Source organism: Podarcis tiliguerta, assembly GCF_965153285.1.
Source record: "Podarcis tiliguerta genome assembly, chromosome: 8".
In the NCBI taxonomy this organism is placed as follows: domain Eukaryota; kingdom Metazoa; phylum Chordata; class Lepidosauria; order Squamata; family Lacertidae; genus Podarcis; species Podarcis tiliguerta.
The window spans coordinates 6,896,422-6,923,679 of record NC_139541.1 but is presented as its reverse complement, the minus strand read 5'-3'; the positions used below and the strand labels follow the sequence as shown (position 1 = coordinate 6,923,679).

Below are 27,258 nucleotides of genomic sequence, written 5' to 3'. Positions count from 1 at the left end.
GATTCGAACCGCCGACCTTTCGATCGGCAAGTCCTAGGTGCTGAGGCTTTTACCCACAGTGCCAATATACTCATACTCGGAATCGAGAGTGGATTTCATGCTCTTTATTCAGCTCATACTAGTGAGGAATGGAAGTTCCCGCAGAATGTCTGCTTTATATACATTATTTACACAATGGGACCCATGTGATTGGTTAAGTCCGGGATTCTCCTGTAGGCCAATCAAGTTGCAGATTCCACCTGGGGTTGGATTGGGTGGCTCCTGCGGACCAATCAGACTGCTGCATTTTGGATCCTATTGTTCTAGGACCAATCAGACTGCTGCATTCTGGATCCTATTGTTCTAGGGCCAATCAGACTGCTGCATTCTGGATCCTATTGTTCTAGGGCCAATCAGACTGCTGCATTCTGGATCCTATTGCTCTAGGACCAATCAGACTGCTGCATTTTGGATCCTTTTGTTCTAGGACCAATCAGGCTGCTGCATTCTGAATCCTATTGTTCTAGGACCAATCAGACTGCTGCATTCTGGATCCTATTGTTCTAGGACCAATCAGACTGCTGCATTCTGGATCCTATTGTTCTAGGACCAATCAGACTGCTGCATTCTGGATCCTATTGTTCTAGGACCAATCAGGCTGCTGCATTCTGGATCCTATTGTTCTAGGACCAATCAGGCTGCTGCATTCTGGATCCTATTGTTCTAGGACCAATCAGGCTGCTGCATTCTGGATCCTATTGTTCTAGGGCCGATCAGACTGCTGCATTCTGGATCCTATTGTTCTAGGACCAATCAGGCTGCTGCATTCTGGATCCTATTGTTCTAGGGCCGATCAGACTGCTGCATTTTGGATCCTATCTAACTCAGTACATAACATTTCCCCTCTGAGTGCTGCCAGGATCTTCCCATTGGCTAGCCCAGCTCCATCCTGATCCTCCTAGCTTCACTAATGTCATTGGAAGAAACAAAGAGATGCTCGGATAGATCCCTGGGTTTTCCCTGGCTAATGGACCCAGCCAATCTCCTGGCTGTGCAAAAGCCAAGCATTAAAAAGAAAAAAGAAAAATCAATATGCATTGTAGGCGCATCAAGGTCAAGGTACACAGCTCTGTTCACGTATTTCTAGAGGGGAAAACTCCCCCTCCTCTCCAGGGGTTGAGTTCAGTCAAATGTACAGCAGCACATCTCTCTCAAAGCAGAATTTGTGTAAAAGATTTTTTTTAAAAAGCTTTAAAGAAATGTGTGGGTGCATGTGTGGTTCTGCCCCTATGTTGCAAACAGAAGCAGACAGATGCCCACCATCATACTCAGCCAGTAGATGGAGACAAATATTTGATAGTAAAAGTAAAGGTAAAGGGACCCCTGACCATTAGGTCCAGTCGTAGCTGACTCTGGGGTTGCGGCGCTCATCTCGCTTTATTGGCCGAGGGAGCCGGCGTACAGCTTCCAGGTCATGTGGCCAGCATGACTAAGCCATTTCTGGCGAACCAGAGCAGCGCACGGAAACGCCGTTTACCTTCCCGCCGGAGTGGTACCTATTTATCTACTTGCACTTTGACGTGCTTTTGAACTGCTAGGTTGGCAGGAGCAGGGACCGAGCAACGGGAGCTCACCCTGTCATGGGGATTCAAACCGCTGACCTTCTGATAAGCAAGCCCTAGGCTCTGTGGTTTAACCCACAGCGCCACCCGCGTCCCAATAGTAAAAATAAAACATTGCAAAGGTTAGAACATTGCAGAGACTGTAGAAATGCAAACGTTGTGTCCTTTATTAATAACCTTTTATGTTTACAAAAGAGAGCCCATTTTGGTACTCCATCCCATTTTGTATTTTTAAAAATATAAATATATATATATATATACACACACACACATACATAGTCTGTGAACTGGGCTGAGAATCCCTGGGCTTCCTGGTCGGGGTGCCTGCCTGCCTCCTCTTAGGGTATGGCGGAATACTTCTTCTTTTCTCGGCTGGCCTCCATTCTCTCCACCGAGGTTTTAAGCGATTTCATCTTCTCCCTCTCCAGGTTCTCCAGGATCATGGCCCGCAGGGCGCTGTGGTCCAGAGGACCCTCCACTGTTGGGAAATTCAAGGGGTTGCAGCTTAGAGGTGGAATCCGCAACATTAGCCTTGGTTTTTAATCACAGCTTGCAACAAAACAGAACAGTGGCGTAGCGTGGGTTGTCAGCACCCGGGGCAAGGCAAGTAATTTGCGCCCCCTAACCCGGGGCAAGGCAAGTAATTTGCGCCCCCCACCCGCTGCACTGTCCCTCCCCCAGATAGTCCCTCGCTCTCTCTCCGCACCGCACCGCACGCCTGGCACCCTCCCCTCCACAGTGGGCGGCGACCCGGCGGCTCGGATTCGCACAGCCAGCACTGCAGTGAGAGAGAGTGAGTGAGCCAGGTAGGGGCAGAGAGCTGCGAGTGCAAGCGCGCCCCCCCCCCAGATGTTGTGCCCGGTGCGGCCGGCCCCCCCTGCACCCCCCACGCTACACCACTGAAACGGAATTTGAGCCGCTGGCCACCTGCTGCTCCTCACCCTCCACAGAGGCTGAAGCTTGCTTCAGATGACCAGTAAGACCCCCTCGTCCCCTTGCTCAGCTCGTCGTAAACTTGGATCTTCCTTGGGAAAGATCAGGAAATTATCTTCTGGTTGGCCAACCCCTCACCTTGCATTTCAGTCCTAAATGGGACTGGTGGCAGCGGAGGCCAGCTGGCAGCAGGAGATGCTCTGGTGTCCAGGAGCATCATTCCCTGTCCATGGAGACTATCCCTTCCTCACCAGACTCTGGGATGGCCATGCAAGGCTTCTGGAAGGCTGTGGGATGCCACACAAGCCTCCCAGAGAGCCAGTGTGGTGTAGTGGTTGAGAGCAGTGGACTTGTAATCTGGGGAACTGGGTTGGCTTCCCCGCTCCTCCACATGCAGCTGCTGGGTGACCTTGGGCCAGTCACACTTCTTTGAAGTCTCTCAGCCCCACTGACCTCACAGAGTGTTTGTTGTGGGGGAGGAAGGGAAAGGAGAATGTTAGCCGCTTTGAGACTCCTGAAGGGGAGTGAAAGGTGGGATATCAAATCCAAACTCTTCTTCTTCTTCCCAGAGCCCAGTAAACAAAATGGAGGGCTTGAAAACTCTTTCAGTGATGGGGAAACCCCGCAAAGAAAGAGCTTTTTAAGCCCTCCTCCTTGCTCACAGGGTTCTGGGACGGTCACGTGAGATCTTGGATGGCCTCTTCCCACTGTCCATTCTCCCCTACCCAGCTCTGCATTTGTTTCCTTGGTTGCACTGGCCGATGATCTCCAGGGGGCTAGGGACGAAGGTGAAAGCTGTTTCCTAGTTCTGCTGGATCTCTCAGTGGCCTTTGATACCATCAACCATAACATCTTTCTGGACCATCTAGAGGAGCTGGAAGCTGGGGGCACTGTTATACACAGTGGTTCTGCTCCTTCCTCCTGGGCCGTGTCCAGAAAGTGGTGATGGAGGATGAGTGTTCAGATCCCTGGGCCCTCACTTGTGGGGTGCCTCTGGGTTCTGTCCTCTCCCCCATGCTTTTTAACATCTATATGAAGCCACTGGGAGAGTTCATCAGTGGGGTTGGGCTGGGTGTTCATCAGTATGCGGATGATACCCAGCTCTACTTCTCTTTCAAATCAGAATCAGTGAAGGCTGTGTGAATGAGTAGAGCCGGTTGGAGGATGGATGGTGGCGCCATCTATCTGGACAAGATAGAAGTACTGTTTTGGGGGGACAGGAGGGGGCGGGTGTGGAGGACTCCCTGGTCCTGAATGGGGCAACTGTGCCCCTGAAGGACCAGGTGCACAGCCTGGGAATCATTTTGGACTCACAGCTGTCCATGGAGGTGCAGGTTAATTTTGTATCCAGGGCAGCTGTCTACCAGCTCCATCTGGTATGCAGGCTGAGACCCTACCTGCCTGCAGACTGTCTCCCCAAAGTGTGCATGCTCTGGTTATCTCCCGCTTGGACTACTGCAATGCGCTCTATGTGGGGCTACCTTTGAAGGTGACCCAGAAATTGCAACTAATCCAGAATGCAGCAGCGAGTCTGGTGACAGGGAGTGGCCACCGAGACCATATAAAACCGGTCCTGAAAGACCTACATTGGCTCCCAGTACATTTTCCAAGCACAATTCAAAGTGTTGTTGCTGACCTTTAAAGCCCTCAACAGCCTTGGCCCAGTATACCTGAAGGAGTGTCTCCACCTCCATCATCCAGCCCAGACACTGAGGTCCAGCTCCAAGGGCCTTCCGGCGGTTCCCTTCCTGCGAGAAGCGAGGTTACAGGGAACCAGGCAGAGGGCCTTCTCGGTAGCGGCGCCCATCCTGTGGAACTCCCTCCCATCAGATGTCAAGGAAATAAACAACTATCTGACTTTTAGAAGACATCTGAAGGATGCCCTGTTTAGGGAATTTTTAAATGTTTGATTCTATTTTTAATATTCTGTTGGGAGCCACTCAGAGTGGCTGGATAAACCCAGCCAGACAGGTGGGGTATAAATAAAAAAATATTATTATTGTTATTTGTCCCCGTCCCCCCAAGAGCTGCAATTGTGCAAGTAAATCACATGTAAGCTGCAGGCAGAGTCGTAGCTATGGGGGACCTAGCCAGGTTTTTTGCCCCGGGTGAAGCCTCCAGAGGGCTGCCAGCCTGTGTTTGTGTGTGTGTGTATACACAAATGCATGGGGTGGTGTTGGTACCAAACTGGGTCTTTGACCCAGGTGAAATAGAGCCTCGTTTCACCCCGGCTGCAGGCCTGCTGCATATATTGAGAGCATCTAGAAACATTTTGCCTCACTGTCCTCTGCATCAGAGCCACACAGTTACTTACAGGGCTCCAGCGTCTCTGCGAAGGGATCGACGCTGAGAGAAGGTGGCGCAATCTTAATGGTCTCCAGTTTCTTCAGGAAGGCGGAGCCGCCCAAAAAGGGGTTCAGCATGGGGACCGAATCCAGCTCCCCCTCCAGCTCCTTGTAACGCAGGAAAGATTCGATCAGCAAGAGGTCGTTGCTTTTCTTCTCCACGATGCCTGCAGGGAGGAGACAAGTGGAGTACTTCAGGAGCGGTGCCGTATTGGCTGGAGGTCACTAGGGGTCAAAGACCCCTTGCTGTTTCTGTGGGAATGTTCAGAGTGGCAGGAGACGATATATTGTTTATTAATATCCTTCCTAACTTGCGCTAGCAAGTTCCTTTATGTAGCAGAGTTACATTCCCCCTTTTCAGATGCACAGCAGATAACTGGTTGCAGGCTCGTGTGAGCCTCTCACTATTATACAATTCAACCTGTCTCAGATTAAATTGTACGTTCCTGGTAAGTTCCCTTGAATCCCTCTTAAAAGAATAAAGACACGGCAATCTTATTCAAAGTCAACAAAAGAAGTTTACTCACATCAGTTCACAGTTGGATTCCTGAAGGCAGACTTAGTTACCGATATGTGGATCTATGCCATATGGGGGGATAATCCCGGTGCTTCTGCTAGCTGAAAGCTAGCAGAGCAGTCCTAGCTAAAAGCTGGTCAAACGAAGAAGGAAGTCAAAAAGAGAGAGGTGCGCTGCGTGACTTGTCCTTTTGTTCCCTGGACAGGTAAGGTCACGCCCACCTTCTATCACATGCAAAAGGAAGGATGCTCCAGCCAGGAGGAACAGGAAGTTTTGACTGGCTGGACCAAACATTCCCTTGCATGTCTTCTCTAGCATTTCAAGGAACTTTGTACTTGACTGGCTCTCATGGATCACATCCCATAGTTCCCACAGTCGCCAGTGTCCTGGAGCTACAGAATCTGCATGCAAGGGAGTCTTTTTAACCACTGTCTTTCCCAAAGCTAAGCATGTAGGAGCACTGAAAATCACAAGTTGCTTCAAGAGAATGGCATGCAAGCTCCGTGTCGTACAATGGGACTTCACAGAAAACACAGCTTAAGTCGCCCACGAATCATTTGCCCGCGCCTGTGCACAAGGAAAAGTAGATCGAGCTGAAAGGCAACACAAGCAGATCTGCATTGCTTCTTGAAATGCATCCACTATTATGATTATGTCCATGGCCACTGGTCCCATCACCTCCTGGCAAATAGAAGGGGAGGAAATGGAGGCAGTGAGAGATTTTACTTTCTTGGGCTCCATGATCACTGCAGATGGTGACAGCAGCCACGAAATTAAAAGACACCTGCTTCTTGGGAGAAAAGCAATGACAAACCTAGACAGCATCTTAAAAAGCAGAGACATCACCTTGCCAACAAAGGTCCGTATAGTTAAAGCTATGGTTTTCCCAGTAGTGATGTATGGAAGTGAGAGCTGGACCATAAAGAAGGCTGATCACCGAAGAATTGATGCTTTTGAATTATGGTGCTGGAGGAGACTCTTGAGAGTCCCATGGACTGCAAGAAGATCAAACGCATCCATTCTTAAGGAAATCAGCCCTGAGTGCTCACTGGAAGGACAGATCATGAAGCTAAGGGTCCAATACTTTGGCCACCTCATGAGAAGAGAAGACTCCCTGGAAAAGACCCTGATGTTGGGAAAGATGGAGGGCACAAGGAGAAGGGGACGACAGAGGACGAGATGGTTAGACAGTGTTCTCGAAGCTACAAACATGAATCTGACCAAACTGCGGGTGGCAGTGGAAGACAGGAGTGCCTGGCGTGCTCTGGTCCATGGGGTCACGAAGAGTCGGAGACGACTGAACGACTAAACAACAACAATTATGATTATACCGTATTGGCCTGAATATAAGCCGCACCCAAATACAAACAGCACCTTTAAAATTGATGGGGAGGAGAAGAAAAAATAAAAAATACCCCAATATAAATTGCTCCCTTCCTCGCTGCTCCTGGCTGCATACCGTAAGGTCACTGTCAGGGAACTGCCATCAGTGTCCGAGGGAGAGAGCAAGCTCCAAAGGGATCCCAGAGAGCGTCCCGGGATTGGGAGAGGCAGCCCGTCTTCTGGGGAAGAGAATCAACGTAGCTCCAGTGGAGAAGGGGGGCAGATGGGGGAATCGGCGAGGCGGTCCCATGATTCCTTGCCGGGGACCAGCGGAGAGAGGAAGGGTCCTCCGCTGCCTACGCCCTCCTTGCGCAGAAGGCTTCCGCGCAGGGAGAGTAGGAGGAGACTTGGCGTCAAAGAGCTTCTTTGCTGGAAGAAGTTTAAGAAACGCCCACTGACGGATTCTGCCAGCGATTGAGACAGCCATGGGTGAGTGGCTGTCCGGACAGAAAAGGTTCACTAAGGTAACCCAGCCAGAGGTTGGGACAAGCTTACGCACGAGGAACCCCTAGAACCATTACAGTCACAAATATAAGCCACACTTTAACTTTTCGCAGTTTGAATTTGGAGAAACAGTGAGGCCAATTTGGCAATTGTAAGATTACTTAACACGCATTGCATGCACACAAAAGCTCATACCAATAACTAACTCAGTTGGTCTCTAAGGTGCTACTAGAAGGATTTTTTTTTTTGTTTTGTTTTGTTTTGTTTTGTTTCGACTACCGGAGACCAACATGGCTACCTACCTGTAACTCGTTTAACTTAACACACATTTAACTTGTGCCATTTCAACCATACATGGTTGAAGGCTGCTTGAAGGGCTGAAATCCCACAAATTAATGTTCTAAGATATATGGAAATGTAATTAGATTAGGACATTAAGATAATGATGAAACCAAAATGTGACAGAGGGAAGGAATTTGCTGCCAGAATATATGATCTGGAATACAGAGAAGGGAGGTCTGGGGAAGTCGCAGAAACAAGTTAATGCAAAGAACATAAGGAGACAAAAATTGCTTTTAATATTTTTATTTTTTCCTTTTTCTATTTTTTGTTGTATGGTGTTTGTATGTTGTTGTATTTTCTCTTTTGTTTTTTTCTTGGTTTGTTGTATTGTGTTCTACTTTTTGTTCATTTATTGTAAAACTTAATAAAAATATCATATAAAAAAAAAAAAAGAAGGGCTGAAATCCCACAAATTAAATGCAAGTAAGGCAGGGAGCTTAAACGCTCTTTTTGGGATGGGTTTTCCTGGTCCAGAAAAACCTTTTAAGCTCTCCACCTTACTTGGCTGGGTCCATTGCAGAAGCAACCCAAGAGATGGGCCTGTCTAGGGCCCCGTCTGGATATGGTCTGGATATAGTCTAAATATGGTCTGAAGCTCAACATCAAAAAAACTAAGATCATGGCCACTGGGCCAATCACTTCCTGGCAAATAGAAGGGGAAGAAATGGAGGCAGTGAGAGATTTTACTTTCTTGGGCTCCATGATCACTACAGATGGTGACAGCAGCCACAAAATTAGAAGACGCTTGGGAGAATGACAAATGACAAATCTAGACAGCATCTTAAAAAGCAGAGACATCACCTTGCCAACAAAGGTTTGTATAGTAAAAGCTGTGGTGTAGTGATGTATGGAAGTGAGAGCTGGACCATAAAGAAGACTGATCGCCGAAGAATTGATGCTTTTGAATTATGGTGCTGGAGGAGACTCTTGAGAGTCCCATGGACTGCAAGAAGATCAAACCTATCCATTAGCCCTGAGTGCTCACTGGAAGGACAGATCGTGAAGCTGAGGCTCCAATACTCACCTCATGAGAAGAGAAGACTCCCTGGAAAAGACCCTGATGTTGGGAAAGATGGAGGGCACAAGGAGAAGGGGACGACAGAGGACGAGGTGGTGGGACAGTGTTCTCAAAGCTACCAGCATGAGTTTGACCAAATTGCAGGAGGCAGTGGAAGACAGGAGTGCCTGGCGTGCTCTGGTTCATGGGGTCACAAAGAGTCGGACATGACTAAACGACTAAGCAACAACACAACAACAACAACAGGGCCCCATCACTCACTGAAATACTGCATCAGGTTCTGATCTGTGATCTCCCCCGTCTCGCCCAGGTGCTCTCTGATCTTGGTGGCATCGCAGCCCGTTTCCTTGAACAGGAAGTCCACTGCCTGCTTCAGCTGGTCCAGGATCTTGCTGTTCTCTTTCAGCTTGTCCTCGTACAGGTTGGCATCTTCCGTGGTCTTCTGCAGCTTCTCCTGCGGGCCAAAGGAGAGGTGGTCAGGTGAAATATACTCAGAGTCGAGAGTGGATTTCATGCTCTTTATTCAGCTCATAGAGGTGAGGAGGAATGGAAGTTCCCCCAGAATGTCTGCTTTATATACCGTATTTTTTGCCCCATAGGCAGCTCTGCGCAACCCTCCGGAGCCAGGCGCAGTTTCGCACCGGGCTCCGGAGGGTTGCGTGGAGCTTCCTGAAGCCTGGAGAGCGAGAGGGGTCAGTGCGCACTGACCACTCTCACTCTCCAGGCTTCAGCGAAAGCCTGTATTCGCCCCATAGGACGCACACACATTTCCCCTTCATTTTTGGAGGGGAAAAAGTGCGTCCTATAGGGCGAAAAATACGGTACATTATTTACACAATGGGCCCCAGATGATTGGCTAATTCCGGGATTCACCTGTAGGCCAATCAGGTTGCGGATTCACTTCCACATGGAGCTGGATTGGGTGGCTCCTGTGGACCAATCAGACTGCTGCCTTTTAGATCCTATTCAACTCAGTACATAACATCAGAGCTTTTGGGATACTGCCAGGGAGACAGGGGCATTAGGCAGGCCCCCAGCTGGCTTCAGCCACTGGCCGGCAGCTGGACGATCACCGGTCTCCCTTGGAACAGCATCAATCAGCGACACGAGCCTCAGATATTTTTAGAGACCCGTGCACGCTCTTTCAGCAGAGTGTATAAATCTTCTCACAGCAGAAGAGGCGGACAGAGCCATGTGTAAGCAGTATATTACAGCATTTTATTCAGCAGCAGGAACAAAGGAAAAAACATGTCTGCTTCCCTTTGTGTCCAGGAAAACAGCAGCAATACAAAAGCTATATACAAACGGAAGTTCCTAGACTGTGCTGGAAGTAAACAGGCATGTGACACACAACAGTTATGCCTGTTCCCTTTTAAGGTTGAGCTCCCGTTGTTCGGTCCCTGCTCCTGCCAACCTAGCAGTTCGAAAGCACGTCAAGTGCAAGTAGATAAATAGGTACCACTCCGGTGGGAAGGTAAACAGCGTTTCCATGCGCTGCTCTGGTTCTCCAGAAGCGGCTTAGTCATGCTGGCCACATGACCCAGAAGCTGTCTGCGGGCAAACGCCAGCTCCCTCGGCCTATTAGAGCGAGATGAGCGCGCAACCCCAGAGTTGTCCGTGACTAGGTTCAGTCATGGCCAACTCTGGGGTTGCGGTGCTCATCTCTCTTTATTGGCTGAGGGAGCCAGCGTACAGCTTCCGGGTCATGTGGCCAGCATAACTAACCCGCTTCTGGCGAACCAGAGCAGCGCACGGAAACGCTGTTTACCTTCCTGCCAGAGCAGTACCTATTTATCTACTTGCACTTTGACGTGCTTTTGAACTGCTAGGTTGGCAGGAGCAGGGACCGAGCAATGGGAGCTCACCCCGTCGTGGGGATTCGAACCGCCGACCTTCTGATCGGTAAGTCCTAGGCTCTGTGGTTTAACCCACAGCACCACCCACGTCCCAGGCCCCCAAGAGAGTGGGGCCCTAAGCTATAGCTTGTTTAGCTTATATGTAAATCTGGCACTGTCCATGCTGACTGACAGCAGCTCTCAACCCCTCCCATGAGATGTCACTGGGTATTGAACCCGGGACACGCTGCCTCTGAGCTATGGGACTCGAAAGTCCCAAACATTGCAGCCTTTCCCCACAGCGATGGGACCCCCTAGGTCAGCCCCACATGTGCCCCATTTACCTCCACTTCTTTCATGTTGCTGTGAATGATGTCTTCTGCCTTCTTGTGCTCGGATTTCAGCTTGCTGATTTCATTCTACAGAACACAGAAGTGCACAAAGGGGCTCAGGCTGAGAGTGGGGAACCTTTCCCACCAAAATTGCAATTGCTGTGCTGGATTTCCAGAAGTAGGGTAGAATCTAGGCACATATTTAAAAGATTGTGAAAGTGCTTTTTTAAAGAAACGTTTTGAAAAATATATTGAATTTGCCACAGCTCACCATCGCCATCTAGTGTCACATTTGTATAATGCACCTTACAGCACACTTTGTCTGAAAGATTACATAAAATGTGAAAATTAATAGGTAAAGAAAAGTTGGAATTATGTGCCACCTGAGTGCAATGCTAGTCTTGAAAGAAGAAACCTTCTGTTGCCAATAGATATCCACTTAAGCACGCAGGGGCACAAAAGCGTTGGTGCCCCCTGCCTAGGCTGTATAATTATTAAGGACTGTAGGTCCATTAATTTCCATGGGTATTGATGATAATATAGCATAGCTGGTGATTAATCAGAGTAAAATATTTTACTCCTTTGCTTGCTTATAGTTTTTATTTATTTGTTTTATTTTTTCCCTTTCATCCTTTGCATGAATATGTATAAGCAAATGGAAATAACAAGATAAAACATTTTAATGGATGGATTAATCAGAGAATTCTGTTTTTGTTCCTGTAGCTGTTGATGTTGCAGGCTCCTTTTTAGAAGGAATCTGGTATGCATTCCAGGATTCATGGGTGGGTGTTGGTGAAAGCATTTTGAGAGCGTACATCAAGTGGTTTGGTCCAACTCATAGCTGTCAACTTTTCCCTTTTCTTGCAAGGAATCCTAATCGGAATAAGGGAATTTCCCTTTAAAAAAGGGAAACGTTGACAGCTATGGTCCAACTCCCAACCAAAAGAGTAGTTGGTGGTGATGGAGAGGTTTAGCCATCTTGTAGTCCCTTCATTGGCTACATGGTGGCAGCAATGAGTCAATTTTAGCTCCTGAAATGTTTCTCTCTCTCACGCACATTCTTTATTTTATTATTATTGCAACTGATTTCTTAATCACCTCCCAAGCCACCATCTCAAGGCAATTTACACATAAAATAGTTTAAAATAGTTAAAAAAACAAAAAGGTACGTTTAAAACAGTGTTTCCCAAATTTAGGTCTCCAGGTGTTTTTAAGACTACAACTCCCATCATCACTGACCTGCTTCCTAGGGATGATGGGAGTTGTAGTCCGAAAACAGCTGGCGACCCAAGTCTGGGAAACACTGGCTTAAAGCAAAACGAAAACCCTAACAAGTAGAGACTTGTAGGCCCATTTATCTAGCTGGGGAAACCTGTTAGAACAAAAATGTCCTTGACTGCTTCTGGGAAGTACAGTGGACGCTCAGTTTGCCAACGTGATCCGTGCAGGAGGCACATTCGCAACCAGCAGTGCCGTGTCTGCGCACACGCAGGTTGCGATTTAGCACTTCTGCGCATGCGCGACCACCAAAACCCAGAAGTAACCCATTACAGTACTTCCGGGTTTCGGCGCTTCCGGAAAAAAACAACCTGAAGCGTCTGTAACCCGAGGTATGACTGTACAATGATGGTGACTGGGAGTGGCCGCCGGGACCACATAACACTGGTCCTGAGAGATCTGCATTGGCTCCCAGCACAATTCCGAGCACAATTCAAAGTGTTGGTGTTGACCTTTAAAGCCCTAAACAGCCTCGGTCCTGTATACCTGAAGGAGCATCTCCACCTCCATCGTTCTGCCCGGACACTGAGGTCCAGCGCCGAGGGCCTTCTGGCGGTTCCCTCACTGCGAGAAGTGAGGTTACAGGGAACCAGGCAGAGGGCCTTCTCGGTAGTGGCGCCCGCCCTGTGGAACTTCAGATGTGAAGGAAATAAGCAGCTATCTTCTTTTTAAAAGACATCTGAAGGCAGCCCTGTTTAGGGAAGTTTTTAATATTTAATGCTGTATTGTTTTTAACAAACTCAGCCAGATGGGCGGGGTATAAATAATACATCATCATTATTGTTGTTGTTGTTGTTGTTGTTGTTAAGCAATCTGGTTCTGAGCTGCGCAGGGCCTTAGATGGCAGTACCAGCAGCTTGACTGTGGCCTGGTAGCAAACTGGCAGCCAGTGCCAGATCCCCCAAGCAAAGTGTTGCATGCTGGTGGGCGTTTGACTGCCATGTTCTGCGCCAGCTGCAGCCTCCATACCAAGCCAAGGGCATTGCAGCACTGTGTGGTTACCAGGGCATGGACAGCTGTGGCCAAGCTATTTCCATCCAGGAGTCACTGGGAGCACTGGCTCCGGTGGGGTACAGGATCAGGTTTAAGGTGCTGGTTTTAACCTTTAAAGCCCTATATGGCCTAGGACCCTCATACCTATGGGACCACCTCTCCTGGTATGTCCCACAGAGGACCTTACGGTCTTCAAACAAAAACATCCTGAAGGTCCCAGGCCACAGAGAGGTTAGGCTGGCCTCAACTAGAGCCAGGGCTTTTCCAGCTGTGGCTCCAATCTGGTGGAACGCTCTGTCACAAGAGACTAGGGCCCTGCGGGACTTGGCATCTTTCCTCAGGGCCTGAAAGACAGAGCTGTTCCGCCAGACCTTTGGCCAGGGCACAACCTGACTCCCTCCTTTGGCTATCTCCACCGAACTTCAGCCTAATGGTTGCCATCAATTTGAGTTGAATTAATTTTATAATGAAATGATTTTAGAATGTTGTACTATTTTATTGCTGTTAGCCGCCCTGAGCCCGGCTTCGGCTGGGGAGGGCGGGATATAAATAATAATAATATTATTACACAGCCCACTTGCAGCAGGCTCAGCAGCCCAGAGCCCAGCCTGGGAAGCCAGGGCCAGAGGACCAGGGATGAGTGAGGGGCGTAGGAAGGGGGGGAGGGCAGAGAGGAGACCTGGATGTCTTCGATCCTTTTCTGCAGCCTCTCCATGTCATTGTTCAGTTCGGTGACGTAGCTGAAGTAGGCAAAGTTCTTCTCCTCCTTCTCAATGAAATCCTCCACCAGCAGGTCAATGTCCCCGTTTTCCGTCAGCTTCAGCAGTCGCATGTAGGCAACCTCGTAACTCTCAAAGCTCTCGCCCTTGGTCTTGGCTCGCTTCTTGGCCTTGAGAGCTGGAAGGGATTCAAGGGGGAGGGTTCATAAAATTGTCTCTTGCCACCTCAGTCTCCGAGGGGTGCAAGGCTCCAGGGGGTTCCAGGCACTTACCCAGGGTTCTGTCAGAAGTCCAGGTTCCCAGGTTGATAACACAGTAAGCGTAGATAATTTAAAAGGAGGATTTATTGCCAAGACAAACAGATAACTCCGGACAGCTCTAACAAAGCCTCCGGCATCATTACTCAAGATGACCCTTCTGAAGATTCCTTCCGGGATCTACAGAAGATATTGAACTTACGACTCTCACGTCTCTTGTTTTGCTTCCTGTCTAGCAGCCCTCCCATTCACCGACTCTTTGGACTGAGTGGATCAGCTCCACCCTCTCCCTGGTCTGAGAGGCTGCCTCTGAGACTCTTTGTGCCTTTTTGTGCTTCCTAGGAGCTTTGGCTGTGTTCTAGTCTGCTCTCAGCTACTGCCTTATCACCCATCAAGGTCAGGAAGAGCAGCAGTCTGCAGCGGCAGGCTCTCCCCTGCCTAACATCTAGGTCTCCCTGTTCCTGGCTGCTTTCTGCAGTTGCCTGCAAACCTTCACTGGGAGCTGGCTCATTCCTGACAGGTTCGTGTTTCCTTGCAGAATGTCGGACAGCAGAGACTATGGTTTATTTACACGTATATACAACCTGAGCCTAAGATGGAGGCGTTCATAGCATTAACACCCCAAGAAGGGCTTGCTTCTCCCATAGCCACAGCCCTGGATTTAAACAGAAATCAAGCATGGCTCTCACTCTCTGGCTTCTGCCTTTTCGGGCTCAGATCACACACACTCTTGGTCTTGGTCTTTCTCACCACCAGCCAGGTGAAGGAGGGGACCCACCCATTTGCCCTCCGGCACAAAGCTACTTCCTTCATTATACAAAGGACCATAGTTAGGTGGTTCTTGTGCACTTTGCTTGGCTAACTCAACAGCGGAATCCTCCATTTGAATTTTGACCCTTGTTGGAGCCGGGACCCCAAGAATTGCAGGAGACTCGGGCATCAAGCCGGATAACTCGCTCCCACTGACTCACAACACTCATGAAAAAACATCACTGCGGGATCACATTTACCCAGTGCTATACCAGCTGCATTGACTCCTAGTGGAGTACAGGATCAGGTTTAAGGTGCTGGTTTTAACCTTTAAAGCCCTATATGGCCTAGGACCCTCATACCTATGGGACCACGTCTCCTGGTATGTCCCACGGAGGACCTTACGGTCTTCAAACAAAAACATATTGGAGGTCCCGGGCCACAGAGAGGTTAGGCTGGCCTCAACCAGAGCCAGGGCTTTTTTGGCCGTAGCCCCGATCTGGTGGAACGCTCTGTCATGTCACAAGAGACTAGGGCCCTGCGGGACTTGACATCTTTCCACAGGGCCTGCAAGACAGAGCTGTTCTACAGGCCTTTGGCCAAGGCACAGCCTGACCCCCTCCTTTGGTATTTCTTCACAGAACTCTGGCCCAATGGTTGCCATCAATTTGATTTGAACTGATTTTATAATGAATTGATTTTAGAATGCTGTATTATTTTACTGTTGTTAGCCGCTCTGAGCCCGGCTTCGGCTGGGGAGGGCGGGATATAAATAATTTATTATTATTATTATTATTATCATCATCATCAATTGCTCAACCCACTAAAGGCAGCAATTAAAGAGTTGAAATTTAAAGTCATGGAAGCTGTGGTGTCAAGCAACCAAACAGGCCGGGATAAGAGCCAGTTTCATGACTGCACAGTGACTGAATACCGCCCACAGGATCCGTCCTCTCGCTTTCAGCAGCCAGTGTGTTCTGCTTCACACATTCAGGGGCTCAAAGGCTGAGCAACTGGCTAAAATATACAAAGTAGACCCTAACAGCAGAAATTTTAAATCTATTCTTTTCATAAATACAGCAGTGTCATCAGCAAGCCTTTAAATCATAACTTTAAAGCATATTGTTGTAAGAATTCTAAAGTCCCAAATATAAAACAAATGTTTATAAATGTACAAGGCAAACACATACACAAGTATATAAACCACGTGTCTGAAATAGTACAGGAGAGCAACCCTGAAGCCATTTTGACTCTCCCAAATTGACCTCAATATATTTATTTGCAAGGAGGAAGGAAATGAGGAAAACCTTCCCTTTGTCTTTTTGCTTACAAATCTTGTCTGAAAGATGTATTTGTGTATGAATAAGGTGAGCCCATGACCTGGATTCAGGAACTAAAAGTATTAACCATCACAAAAGAATGGCCAGGCTGCCCAGGTAAAGCAATCAGTGACCATTAACAGGTATCCTGGCAAACAGGATTTCTGTTGTAGACCACCTCCTTCTGTGATGTATGTGTGATGTTTTGGGGGGTGGTCTTTGACTCCAAGGCGGGCAATTTAAAATGTCTACATAAGGGCAGACACTCCTTTGGTTCTGGATTCCTCCTCTCTCCTGCGGGTGAGGAGAGCACCCTGTTGCAACAGATCAATAAAGATCAGGCTTACTAGCTGCTTTGCTTCTCAATATTCTCTGGTTGGCCTCTGTTATTTTCTCCTACCAATAAGGAACCTACCTAAGGACTCTATATGGGCTCTTGGATACCCCATAAGGGGGGGAAAGGGCAGATTTTTGTTTACAACAATGCGTGGTACCTTCTTCCTTTTTAGCCTGCTCCTCAAATTCCGAGCGGTCCACCAGCTTGATGAGCATGAACGCCTTCAGCTTGGTTTCGTGGTTGTAGATCCGCTCCAGCTCCCGAAACTCAATGTTGAACTGCGCAATGTCCTTGCAGCGCCGCTCCTTCATCGCAGAGATCCTGGCAAGGGCCTCCACCCTAGAAGCGGGCAGAAGTGGTGGTGACGGGGAAATCATAGAATCACAAAGTGGTCCCCAAAGGTCATCTAGTCCAACCCCCTGCAATGCAGGAAAACGCATGTTCAGAAATTGGAAAGGAACACAGGGATGCTGCTTTTAAGAGTCACACCACTGACCCATCTGGTTCAGTGTTGTCTACATTGACTGGTTTTTGAATTCTGGTGCTGGAGGAGACTCTTGAGGGTCCCATGGACTGCAAGAAGATCAGACCTCTCCATTCTGAAGGAAATCAGCCCTGAGTGCTCACTGGAAGGACAGATCCTGAAGCTGAGGCTCCAGTACTTTGGCCACCTCATGAGAAGAGAAGACTCCCTGGAAAAGACCCTGATGTTGGGAAAGATGGAGGGCACAAGGGGAAGGGGACGACAGAGGAGAAGATGGTGGGACAGTGTTCTCAAAGCTACCAGCATGAGCTTGACCAAACTGCGGGAGGCAGTGGAAGACAGGAGTGCCTGGCGTGCTCTGGTCCAGGGGGTCACCAAGAGTCGGACACAACTAAACAACTAAACAACAACAACGACTGGTAGCATCTCTACGGGGTTTCAGGTGGGGGGCGGGGCGGATCCCAGGATTTGAACCTGGCGGGATATGAACCTGGGACCAGCTGCTCTCACCTTTGCTCATAGGCTTGCGTCGATTGCTCAATAGACAAGTCCATCGTCTTCCTCTGCTGCTCTAGCTGTTTGTGAAGCCGGGAGTAGATGTTATCGAAGACAGACTTCTGGCACTGGAGATTCTCTATCTCCTCGCGGAGTTTGGCATTGGTGATCAGGATGGTGTCAAAATAAACCGTGACCTGGAAAGAGCAAAATGAGGAAGGGGTTCAATCCTGACAAGACAGGAGTACTGTTTTGGGGAGACAGGGAGCAGGCAGGTGTGGAGGACTCCCTGGTCCTGAATGGGGTAACTGTGCCCATGAAGGACCAGGTGCGCAGCCTGGGAGTCATTCTGGACTCACAGCTGTCCATGGAGGCACAGGTCAGTTCTGTGTCCAGGGCAGCTGTTTATCAGCTCCATCTGGTACGCAGGATGAGACCCTACCTGCCCGCGGACTGTCTCGCCACAGTGGCGCATGCTCTGGTTATCTCTCGCTTGGACTACTGCATGCGCTCTATGTGGGGCTACCTTTGAAGGTGACCCGGAAACTAAAACTAATCCAGAATGCGGCAGCCAGACTGGTGACTGGGAGCGGCCGCCGGGACCACATAACCTACATTGGCTCCCAGTACGTTTCCGAGCACAATTCAAAGTGTTGGTGCTGACCTTTAAAGCCCTAAACAGCCTCGGTCCTGTATACCTGAAGGAGCGTCTCCACCCCCATTGTTCTGCCCAGACACTGAGGTCCAGTGCCGAGGGCCTTCTGGTGGTTCCCTCGCTGCGAGAAGCCAGTTTACAGGGAACCAGGCAGAGGGCCTTCTCCGTAGTGGCACCCGCCCTGTGGAACGCCCTCCCATCAGATGTCAAAGAGAAAAATAGCTACCAGACTTTTAGAAGACATCTAAAGGCAGCCCTGTTTAGGGAAGCTTTTAATGTTTAATAGGTTATTGTATTTTAGTGTTTTGTTGGAAGCCGCCCAGAGTGGCTGGGGAAACCCAGCCAGATGGGTGGGGTATAAATAATAAATTATTATTATTATTATTATTACTGTCCTAAACTGCAAAACCTTCTTCCTGCAAAGAGGTGCTGAACCACCTTGGCATAAGTCTGTGCTGTCTCGAGGAATAGAGATTAGTTTGGGTGTTGTTTTTTAATACGTTTACTTTGGCTGGAATTCGAGGGCACATCCCAGGAAGATGTGGAGCAGAGGTAGCGAGAGTTGTGACCCACAGAGAGGGAATGTGGCTTGGGGAGAGACATGAGGGCCAGAAAGGACCTTGGAGGGCCACATTTGGCCCCTGGGTCTGAGGTCACCCATCCCTCCCATCCAGTTTTTCTCTCCACTCTCAGGATCCTGTGCCACTGAGATCTTCTGGGGATATTGTGCAACATTTTCTCCTCCTTGGGATTCCCCCTCCAATAAATAAATAAATAAATGAGTCCTTCTACAAAACCTGGGGTCCCCACAAGTCTGCTGGTCCTTCCCTCGTGTGTGTGTGATGGCCGGGGATTCAGACTCGGATGCTGAACCTGAGGGATCCCAGCCTGCACAGGATTCCCTGCCTCCAGAACCAGCTGAGCCGGGGCTGGGGCATGAGCCTGAAGGGTCCTCACCTGTGCTGGGTCCTCAGGTGCAGGCATCAGCTGAGTCTGCTCTGGCCCCTGAGGTGATGGAGGACCCATTGCCTGCAGGTGCTCCACTCTCAGCCCCGTCAGAGGAAGCTAAGGTTGCCTTTGGGTCCAGTAACCCTCCAGCCTCTTCTGAGCTGCAGAGGCTCAGGGCAGAGAGGCGGAGGGAACTAAGTTCCCGCAGGAGGAGTACTCGCCTCCAGGCCAGGAGAGGTGAGTCCCCTGAGGATCAGGGCCGCCCTATGCCTCGGGGCAGATAAAAGCCGGCCAGCCCCAGTCTCAAGTTGCGGGAGCAACATTGTTGGTTGTTAGTTCCTGCCTGAACCCTGTTCTGCTTTCCTGCCTGAGCTCCTGACCCGCCCTGGCTCCCTGCTTGCAAGCCTGTTCCTGACTTCACCCGACTCCCTGCCCTGCACCCAGCTTCAGCTACAATGGACTGCCTCCACGTTGCACCTTTGACCACAGACCGGACTTGGACCTCGCCTCTTGGGTAACCCACGGGACCAGCACAGTGTGTGTGTGTTGCAGGATGCTCCCCTGAAGCTTGGGAGCAGAATATAAACAGTTCCCGCTGCTTTTAACTGGGTTTATAATGTTTGTTTTTCGCAGGGGGTGAGATTATTTCATTGCCACCTCCCCGAGGAGGCAGACTCTGGTTCTCAGCAGAGCCAGAAGGTGTGGGACTCAGGAGGGGGTCTGGACTGGCGGAGGTGGGGGGGCCACAGCTCACGTGGTTGAGTCGGTTGTCCAAGAGCTGGATCTGTTTCTGCAGCCACCTGCCGTCGTACTCCTGCCTCATTTTGATCACAAGCATTTTCTGTTTCTTAATCTTGTTCTCCAGTTCCGCGATCTGAAACAAAAGAGATCCATGAAGACCTTTATATGAATAGCTCGGGACCAGTTTACCCGCGTCCCTCCACTTCACCCCATAGACACCCACTTTTTGGTGCCTCCCCCTCCCCATCATTTCCGTTTAGACAAGTCTGTACAGACACATCAAATGTTCCTGCTGCTGTTCCGATCTGTTTTTATTTTTTCAAAAAAAATTCCACAATTACGTATAATAAATATAACATAGAAAAAAGAAAAGAAAACACACAAAAGAAAACACAATACAGTACTAAACAAGAAAAACAAAAAATGATGGAATCTTAAACACATATCCCTTAAAAACCCAATTTCTCTTACATTGTTAATTGACTTCCTCAGATCCCTCCCTTCTGAATTTCATTCTATCTGCATGTAACAGCTCTCCAATATCATTCTTAATCTAAAATTATTTCCAACTATTCACTATCTTATTCTCTTTTCTTACTGTTCTAAATCCAATTTAAGGTAAAGGTAAAGGGACCCCTGACTATTAGGTCCAGTCGTGACCGACTCTGGCTCTGTAAGCCGCTTCTGGCATGTCAAAGTGCAAGTAGATAAATAGGTACCACTCCGGTGGGAAGGTAAACAGTGTTTCTGTGTGCTGCTCTGGTTCGCCAGAAGTGGTTCAGTCATGCTGGCCACATGACCCGGAAGCTGTACGCCGGCTCCCTTGGCCAATAAAGTGAAATGAGCACTGCAACCCCAGAGTCGGCCACGACTGGACCTAATGGTCAGGGGCCCCTTTACCTTTATGCAGTGGCGTAGCGTGGGGGGTGCAGGGGGGCCGGCCACACCGGGCGCAACATCTGGGGGGGGGAGCGCACTCGCAGCTCTCTGCCCCTACCTGGCTCCACGGGTTAGGGGGCGCAAATTACTTGCCTTGCCCCGGGTGCTGACAACCCGCGCTACGCCACTGCCTTTATGATAATATGACTCTAGGCTTTCTGCTTGCAGCAAACTAGAAAGCCAAAAATACAAGCCAGTTTCAGGGTGTGTGCACCAGACCTCACACCCCTCCTGCCTTTTCCCACCATGCACCTTGTCATCCAGTTCCGAGATCAAGGCCTTGGTGGCTCTGATGAGAGCGTCATACTCGTCTTTGGTCTGCAAAAGAAATTTCAGCTCCATGCAGTTGCGGTCGTCGATGAAAAGGTTCCGAGGCGACTTGGTGAGGCTCAGCAGTAAATTGATCTCGTCGTGCTCTTGTTTCAAGGCGTGGATTTGCCTCCTGCGGCAGAGGAGCGAAAGAGGTTAAGAGTGTGCAATCTCACAACAAACACTGCGCAGACGCACCAGTGGAGGCTCACAACTGAGCCTTGCGTTTGGTAATACTTCTCCGCACAACGGGACGCGTGTGCAAGGGGGGTGGGCTTCATCTACATGGCTCGAGAGCAGTACATGTGAAAAGGATTTAGGAGACTTGGTTGACCACAAACTTGACATGAGCCAACAGTGTGACGCGGCAGCTAAAAAAGCCAATGCAATTCTGGGCTGCATCAATAGGAGTATAGCATCTAGATCAAGGGAAGTAATAGTGCCCCTGTATTCTGCTCTGGTCAGACCTCACCTGGAGTACTGTGTCCAGTTCTGGGCACCACAGTTCAAGAAGGACACTGACAAACTGGAACATGTCCAGAGGAGGGCAGCCAAAATGGTCAAAGGCCTGGAAACGATGCCTTATGAGGAACGGCTAAGGGAGCTGGGCATGTTTAGCCTGGAGAAGAGGAGGTTAAGGGGTGATATGATAGCCATGTTCAAATATATAAAAGGATGTCACATAAAGGAGGGAGAAAGGTTGTTCTCTTCTGCTCCAGAGAAGCAGACACGGAGCAATGGATCCAAACTACAAGAAAGAAGATTCCACCTAAACATTAGGAAGAACTTCCTGACAGTAAGAGCTGTTTGACAGTGGAATTTGCTGCCAAGGAGTGTGGTGGAGTCTCCTTCTTTGGAGGTCTTTAAGCAGAGGCTTGACAACCATATGTCAGGAGTGCTCTGATGGTGTTTCCTGCTTGGCAGGGGGTTGGACTCGATGGCCCTTGTGGTCTCTTCCAACTCTATGATTCTATGAAAAGGAGGTGGGGTGGATCCGTAAAAAGTGGCAGCCAATGGCCATCAGGAACGAAAGCAGAGCCTCCATGTACAGTGCGCCTCAAATACTGGACGCTGGAACCAACCCATAGTGGGAGGCTATCGTCTTAATGCCAGTGGGCATCTGAAAGAGGGGGTGTGGTGCGGAAAAGGGGTCTGGGGCTGGTGGCATTGATCTAAGTCAACATGGCAATATGTACCACAGACCTTCCTTCACCCCCAAACAGAACGGGTGCAGAATGGTGTTTAAGGAATGTGCACTATGGGGAAGAGGGAGGTGAGTTCCCAGGACTTGTTGGGAAAATGAGCCGCCAATGTGCTGAGATTGCTTTTTATTTAGGATTAGTTTTAAATGTCTTCTTAATGTTTCCGTAGTGGGACATGGGTGGCGCTGTGGGTTAAACCACAGAGCCTAGGACTTGCCAATCAGAGGGTCAGCAGTTTGAATCCCCGTGACGGGGTGAGCTCCCGTTGCTCGGTCCCTGCTCCTGCCCACCTACCAGTTTGAAAGCACGTCAAAGTGCAAGTAGATAAATAGGTACCACTCTGGCGGGAAGGTAAACAACATTTCTGTGCGCTGCTAGAAGCGGCTTAGTCATGGTGGCCACGTGACCCGGAAGCTGTACGCCGGCTCCCTCGGCCAATAAAGTGAGATGAGCGCCGCAACCCCAGAGTCGGTCATGACTGGACCTAATGGTCAGGGGTCCCTTTACCTTTACCTAACATTTCCATAGTTTTTCTATAGGAGAGATTTTTTATTTTATTTTTTTGTCAATAGCGCATCTGCAGTGATCATTAAAGCTTCTGGTGGAAACCGTGATGTAATTCCATGTCCTTCATCAGATGGGAGCCAGGACAGGTGGGGGTCTGGGGCAAAAAAACCCCACAAATTTGGCACCTTTGCCCTTGAAAAGCTAGGACTATACTCCTGGGGATAGTTCCGAGGGCCAAACAGGGAGACCCGGGGTCCGCATTTGGCCCCTGTGCCTGAGCTTCCCCACCTCTGGTCCCCGTGGTCGTCCCTTCGTATGTCCACACCCTCGCAAAACTCTGCCCCACTTACTCCTGCTGGAACAACTGCCGTTGAGTCTTGATCCCAAAAGACTTCCTATTCTCCACCATGATCCGGAACTGTTGCTGCAGCTTCCTCAGCTCAATCTCGGCCATCATCTCTTTCTCCTTCTCAGTGTAGTCAGAGTTCTCGCTCCTGGAGCGGGATTGTTTCCGGCGCTGTGGATCAGGGCAGATCAGGAGGGAAGGGGGAAAGAGAGGGGAGTGGGGTCTGTTTTAAGCTCAAAAGGCTCAAACCTCCCTGTCAATGGAGGCGCAGGTCAATTCTGTGTCCAGGGCAGCTGTTTAACAGCTCCATCTGGTACGCAGGCTGGGACCCTACCTAACCGCAGACTGTCTCTCCAGAGTGGTGCATGCTCTGGTTATCTCCAGCTTGGACTACTGCAATGCGCTCTAAGTGGAGCTACCTTTGAAGGTCACCCAGAAACTGCAACTAATCCATAATGCGGCAACTATACTGGTGACTGGGAGCAGCTGCCGAGACCACATAACACCCGTCTTGAAAGACCTACACTGGCTCCCAGTACGTTTCCGAGCACAATTCAAAGTGTTGGTGCTGACCTTTGAAGCCCTAAACGGCCTCGGTCCAGTATACCGGAAGGAGCGTCTCCACCCGCATCGTTCTGCCCAGACACTGAGGTCCAGCTCCGAGGGCCTTCTGGCAGTTCCCTCATTGCAAGAAGCCAAGTTACAGGGAACCAGGCAGAGGGCCTTCTCCGTAGTGGCGCCCGCCACATTCCTTCAGATGTGAAGGAAATAAGTAGCTATCTTATCTTTAAAAGACATCTGAAGGCAGCCCTGTTTAGGGAAGTTTTTAATATTTTATGCTGTATCGTTTTTAACACTTGATTGGAAGCCGCCCAGAGTGGGTGGGGAAACCCAGCCAGATGGGCAGGGTATAGTAAATGATGATGATGATTCCTATATATCTCCCACCAACAAAAGCCATTTGATGGGGCTGAAGCATAGCAGGTGCCCTACCCTATTGGGAATCCCACAAGCGTCCGGCCCCCCGGCCCCAGCTTCCAAAATCCCAGTAGAGAAAGAAAGCATCTTTCTATTTGGGCAGTTTTAAAACAGCAGCAGCAACAGTGGAGAACTCAGGGGGGAGGAAACAAAGCCATCTTTTTCTGCTGTCAGAGAGAGAGATCAGCTGACATCCTTCGGAAGAGAGTTTCAGAGCTCTGGGGCTACGACAAAAAAGGCCCTGCATCCCACAGCAACCAATCCATTTAAGAGTTGGAACCTGAAGTTGCCTGATCTGAAATTGTGTGTCAGGCGTGTAACCACAGCCCAGACCAGGCATTATAAGTAAAAACAAAATAAAACCCACATGTGGAAATGGCCTCATGGTACCAATGACATGGTACCAATGTCAACTTTTCAATATAGTTGAAGACGTTGGTGACAGCCTCGGCCCATCAATAAATGTGCCGTGAAATTAAACACAAGATGTCTTTAAGAGTCATCCCACATGGAACAATTTACAGCAGTCTAAGAGTTACCAAGGTAGTTCCAGTAGCCATTTTAGTCACCGCCTTCATTCTCTCTCCTGTTGATGTCAGTCGCCTCCGTCAAGCAAAATGAAGGTAATATGTTTCTTGAAGGAAGACCCGTGCCCTGAAAAGAACAGCAAATGTACATTCGGAAGCGAGACCCCACCAGCAATTGCTCCACCGTACTGGCAGATTTGGTCCTCGCCCCCTTTCCTCTGGTTCCCTTAAGGCGAAATCACCCCAGATGGCTCTGCCGGCTTAACGGGAGAACATTATCCTGATGGCATCACAGAGCTTGTTCTCCTTCTATAATGAGGGGGTGCAACAGATGGCTCAGCTTTGTCCAACCCATTCAGGACTTGGGTTTCCATAGAAATGACAAGAGAGCACGTACTGGTGGGGGCAAAAACCTTCTTCTTGCCATTTCTATGGAAACCGACCCATTCCAAGCGGGTCAGTCCAGACATTTTGTTAGGTCTTGGCATGAAGGAGTTGCAAGGTTGACTAACGTTTGCCAAGCCCAGAATTTGGGAGCAGGTGAGGGCGGGGTGGGGTGTGTGTGTCATTTAGTCTATTTACACCTGAACTCGGGTGGCGCTGTGGGATAAAGCACAGAGCCTAGGACTTGCAGATCAGAAGGTTGGCAGTTCGAATCCCCGTGACGGGGTGAGCTCTCGTTGCTCAGTCCCTGCTCCTGCCAACCTAGCAGTTCGAAAGCACGTCAAAGGGCAAGTAGATAAATAGGTACCACTCTGGCGGGAAGGTAAACGGTGTTTCTGTGCGCTGCTCTGGTTCGCCAGAAGCAGCGTAGTCATGCTGGCCACATGACCCGGAAGCTGTACGCCGGCTCCCTCAGCCAATAAAGCGAGGTGAGCGCCGCAACCCCAGAGTCGGTCACGACTGGACCTAATGGTCAGGGGTCCCTTTACATCGGGTACTGCCCACACACTTCCAAGCAGTGGCGTAGCGTGGGGGGTGCAGGGGGGGCCGGCCGCACCGGGCGCAACATCTGGGGGTTAGGATTAGGGGGCGCAAATCCACGGGTTAGGGGGCGCAAATTACTTGCCTTGCCCCGCGGGCTGACAACCCACGCTACGCCACTGCTTCCAAGCACCGTTGGAGTCTCATGACAGTGTGGTGCAGTGGCTAGAGTGTTGGGCTAGGACCTGGGAGAAACCAGGGTTCAAATGAGGATCACTTGATGATCGGGGGGGGGGGGTTGTCAGTCCCTGTCTCTCAGCCTAACCTAGGATGTGGGAATTAAATGAGGAGGGTGAGGAGAATGGCAGATGAAGTGGATGGATTATCCTGAAAAGGGCTAAAATGACCGGAAGAACCAGAAATCAGGAGGACCAAACTTTTAATTAGGGATGGGGGAAATTTCTAATTTATCCTAAAAACCATTGTAAACAGCTAAAATCCACCTGGGCTTAAGGGGCGAGGCCCAGACTCACCAGCCCTAATGAAGAGGTTTAATACGCTGTAGACCGCTTTGAGATTTTTATTAAAAATACAAAGCGGTATAGAAATGAATAATCGTTAGTAGGGTTGGAATAACACTTGTAGTTTAATGGTGAATTTTGGACATAAAGGAGATGTAAAATATTTGGATTATCATAAAAGATGCAGGAGGAAATGATTAACAGTAGACAGTGGCGTAGCGTGGGTTGTCAGCACCCGGGGCAAGGCAAGTAATTTGCGCCCCCTAACCCGGGGCAAGGCAAGTAATTTGTGCCTCCCGCTGCACTGTCCCTCCCCCAGATAGTCCCTCGCTCTCTCTCCGCACCGCATGCCTGGCACCCTCCCCTCCACAGTGGGCGGCGACCCGGCGGCTCGGATCGGATTCGCACAGCCAGCACTGCAGTGAGAGAGAGTGAGTGAGCCAGGTAGGGGCAGAGAGCTGCGAGTGCGAGCGCCCCCCCCCCCGCAGATGTTGCGCCCGGTGCGGCCGGCCCCCCCTGCACCCCCCACGCTACGCCACTGACAGTAGGACCCACAAAGGAGAGGAGGGAAGTCCAGCAGATGGATATGCGACTGTAAAACTTTAATCTGAAAAATCAAACAAATAAATTTATTTTTTTAATAAAAAATAAATAAATGAGGAGGGGGAGAACCATGTATGCCAGCTAGAGCTCCTGGAAGAAAAAAGTGGGATATACAGTAAATGCAATTCCTGTAAATTAATAATAATAATAATAATAATAATAATAATAATGCGTCTCTCATTTCAACTGCACTGACCGCTTGGATCCACCCTCCCGCCTGCTTTTTTTTGCAGCATAGAAACTGTAAACTCCTGGGGGCAGGGACCTTAGCTATGCTGCTTTTGAAAGAACCGTGAATATCGATCGCATAAATAAGGAAAAAAATTAGGAGAGGCTTGATGGGGAAAGAGGACTCAGATGTGATTGACAACAATTATTTGGGCAAGCCACAGGGAGAGAAGGAAGGGGAATAACGGAGCCTGGGCTAAGTAGAAGCCTCACTTTCCTCCGGGCACCAGCCGCAACGCTGCCTCCCTTCTTCTGCGGGACAGGATCTCGCAAGCGTCTTCTTCTAACCGCCGCGCAACTTGCGCGACGGCGGACTCCTCTACCTTCCTTTCAGAAAGGGAAAATGCTGCTCTTCCAAAGGGCAGAAAAAATGAGGCCGGCGTCGGCGTCCCCTGCTTTCGCCCGCCTCCCCCTCCGCTTGCAGCAGAAGCGCCTCGCTTACTAGAAC

At 49.6% G+C, this 27,258-nt stretch overlaps 1 protein-coding gene across 1 annotated transcript; it reads right to left on the bottom strand.

Annotated features, from left to right (window-relative positions):
- Positions 1 to 1,760: 1,760 nt before the first annotated feature.
- On the bottom strand, positions 1,761 to 27,258 carry CCDC63 (coiled-coil domain containing 63). The gene is made up of 12 exons (XM_083454033.1): positions 27,024 to 27,258; positions 24,547 to 24,661; positions 23,034 to 23,200; positions 20,918 to 21,107; positions 19,740 to 19,859; positions 17,398 to 17,579; positions 16,561 to 16,742; positions 13,701 to 13,918; positions 10,763 to 10,837; positions 8,845 to 9,037; positions 4,849 to 5,046; positions 1,761 to 2,079 (listed from the first exon to the last, which is right to left on the bottom strand). The coding sequence occupies exons 2-12, from the start codon at positions 24,583 to 24,585 to the stop codon at positions 1,940 to 1,942; spliced, it is 1,704 nt and encodes a 567-aa protein (XP_083310159.1). The 5' UTR covers positions 24,586 to 24,661; positions 27,024 to 27,258; the 3' UTR covers positions 1,761 to 1,939.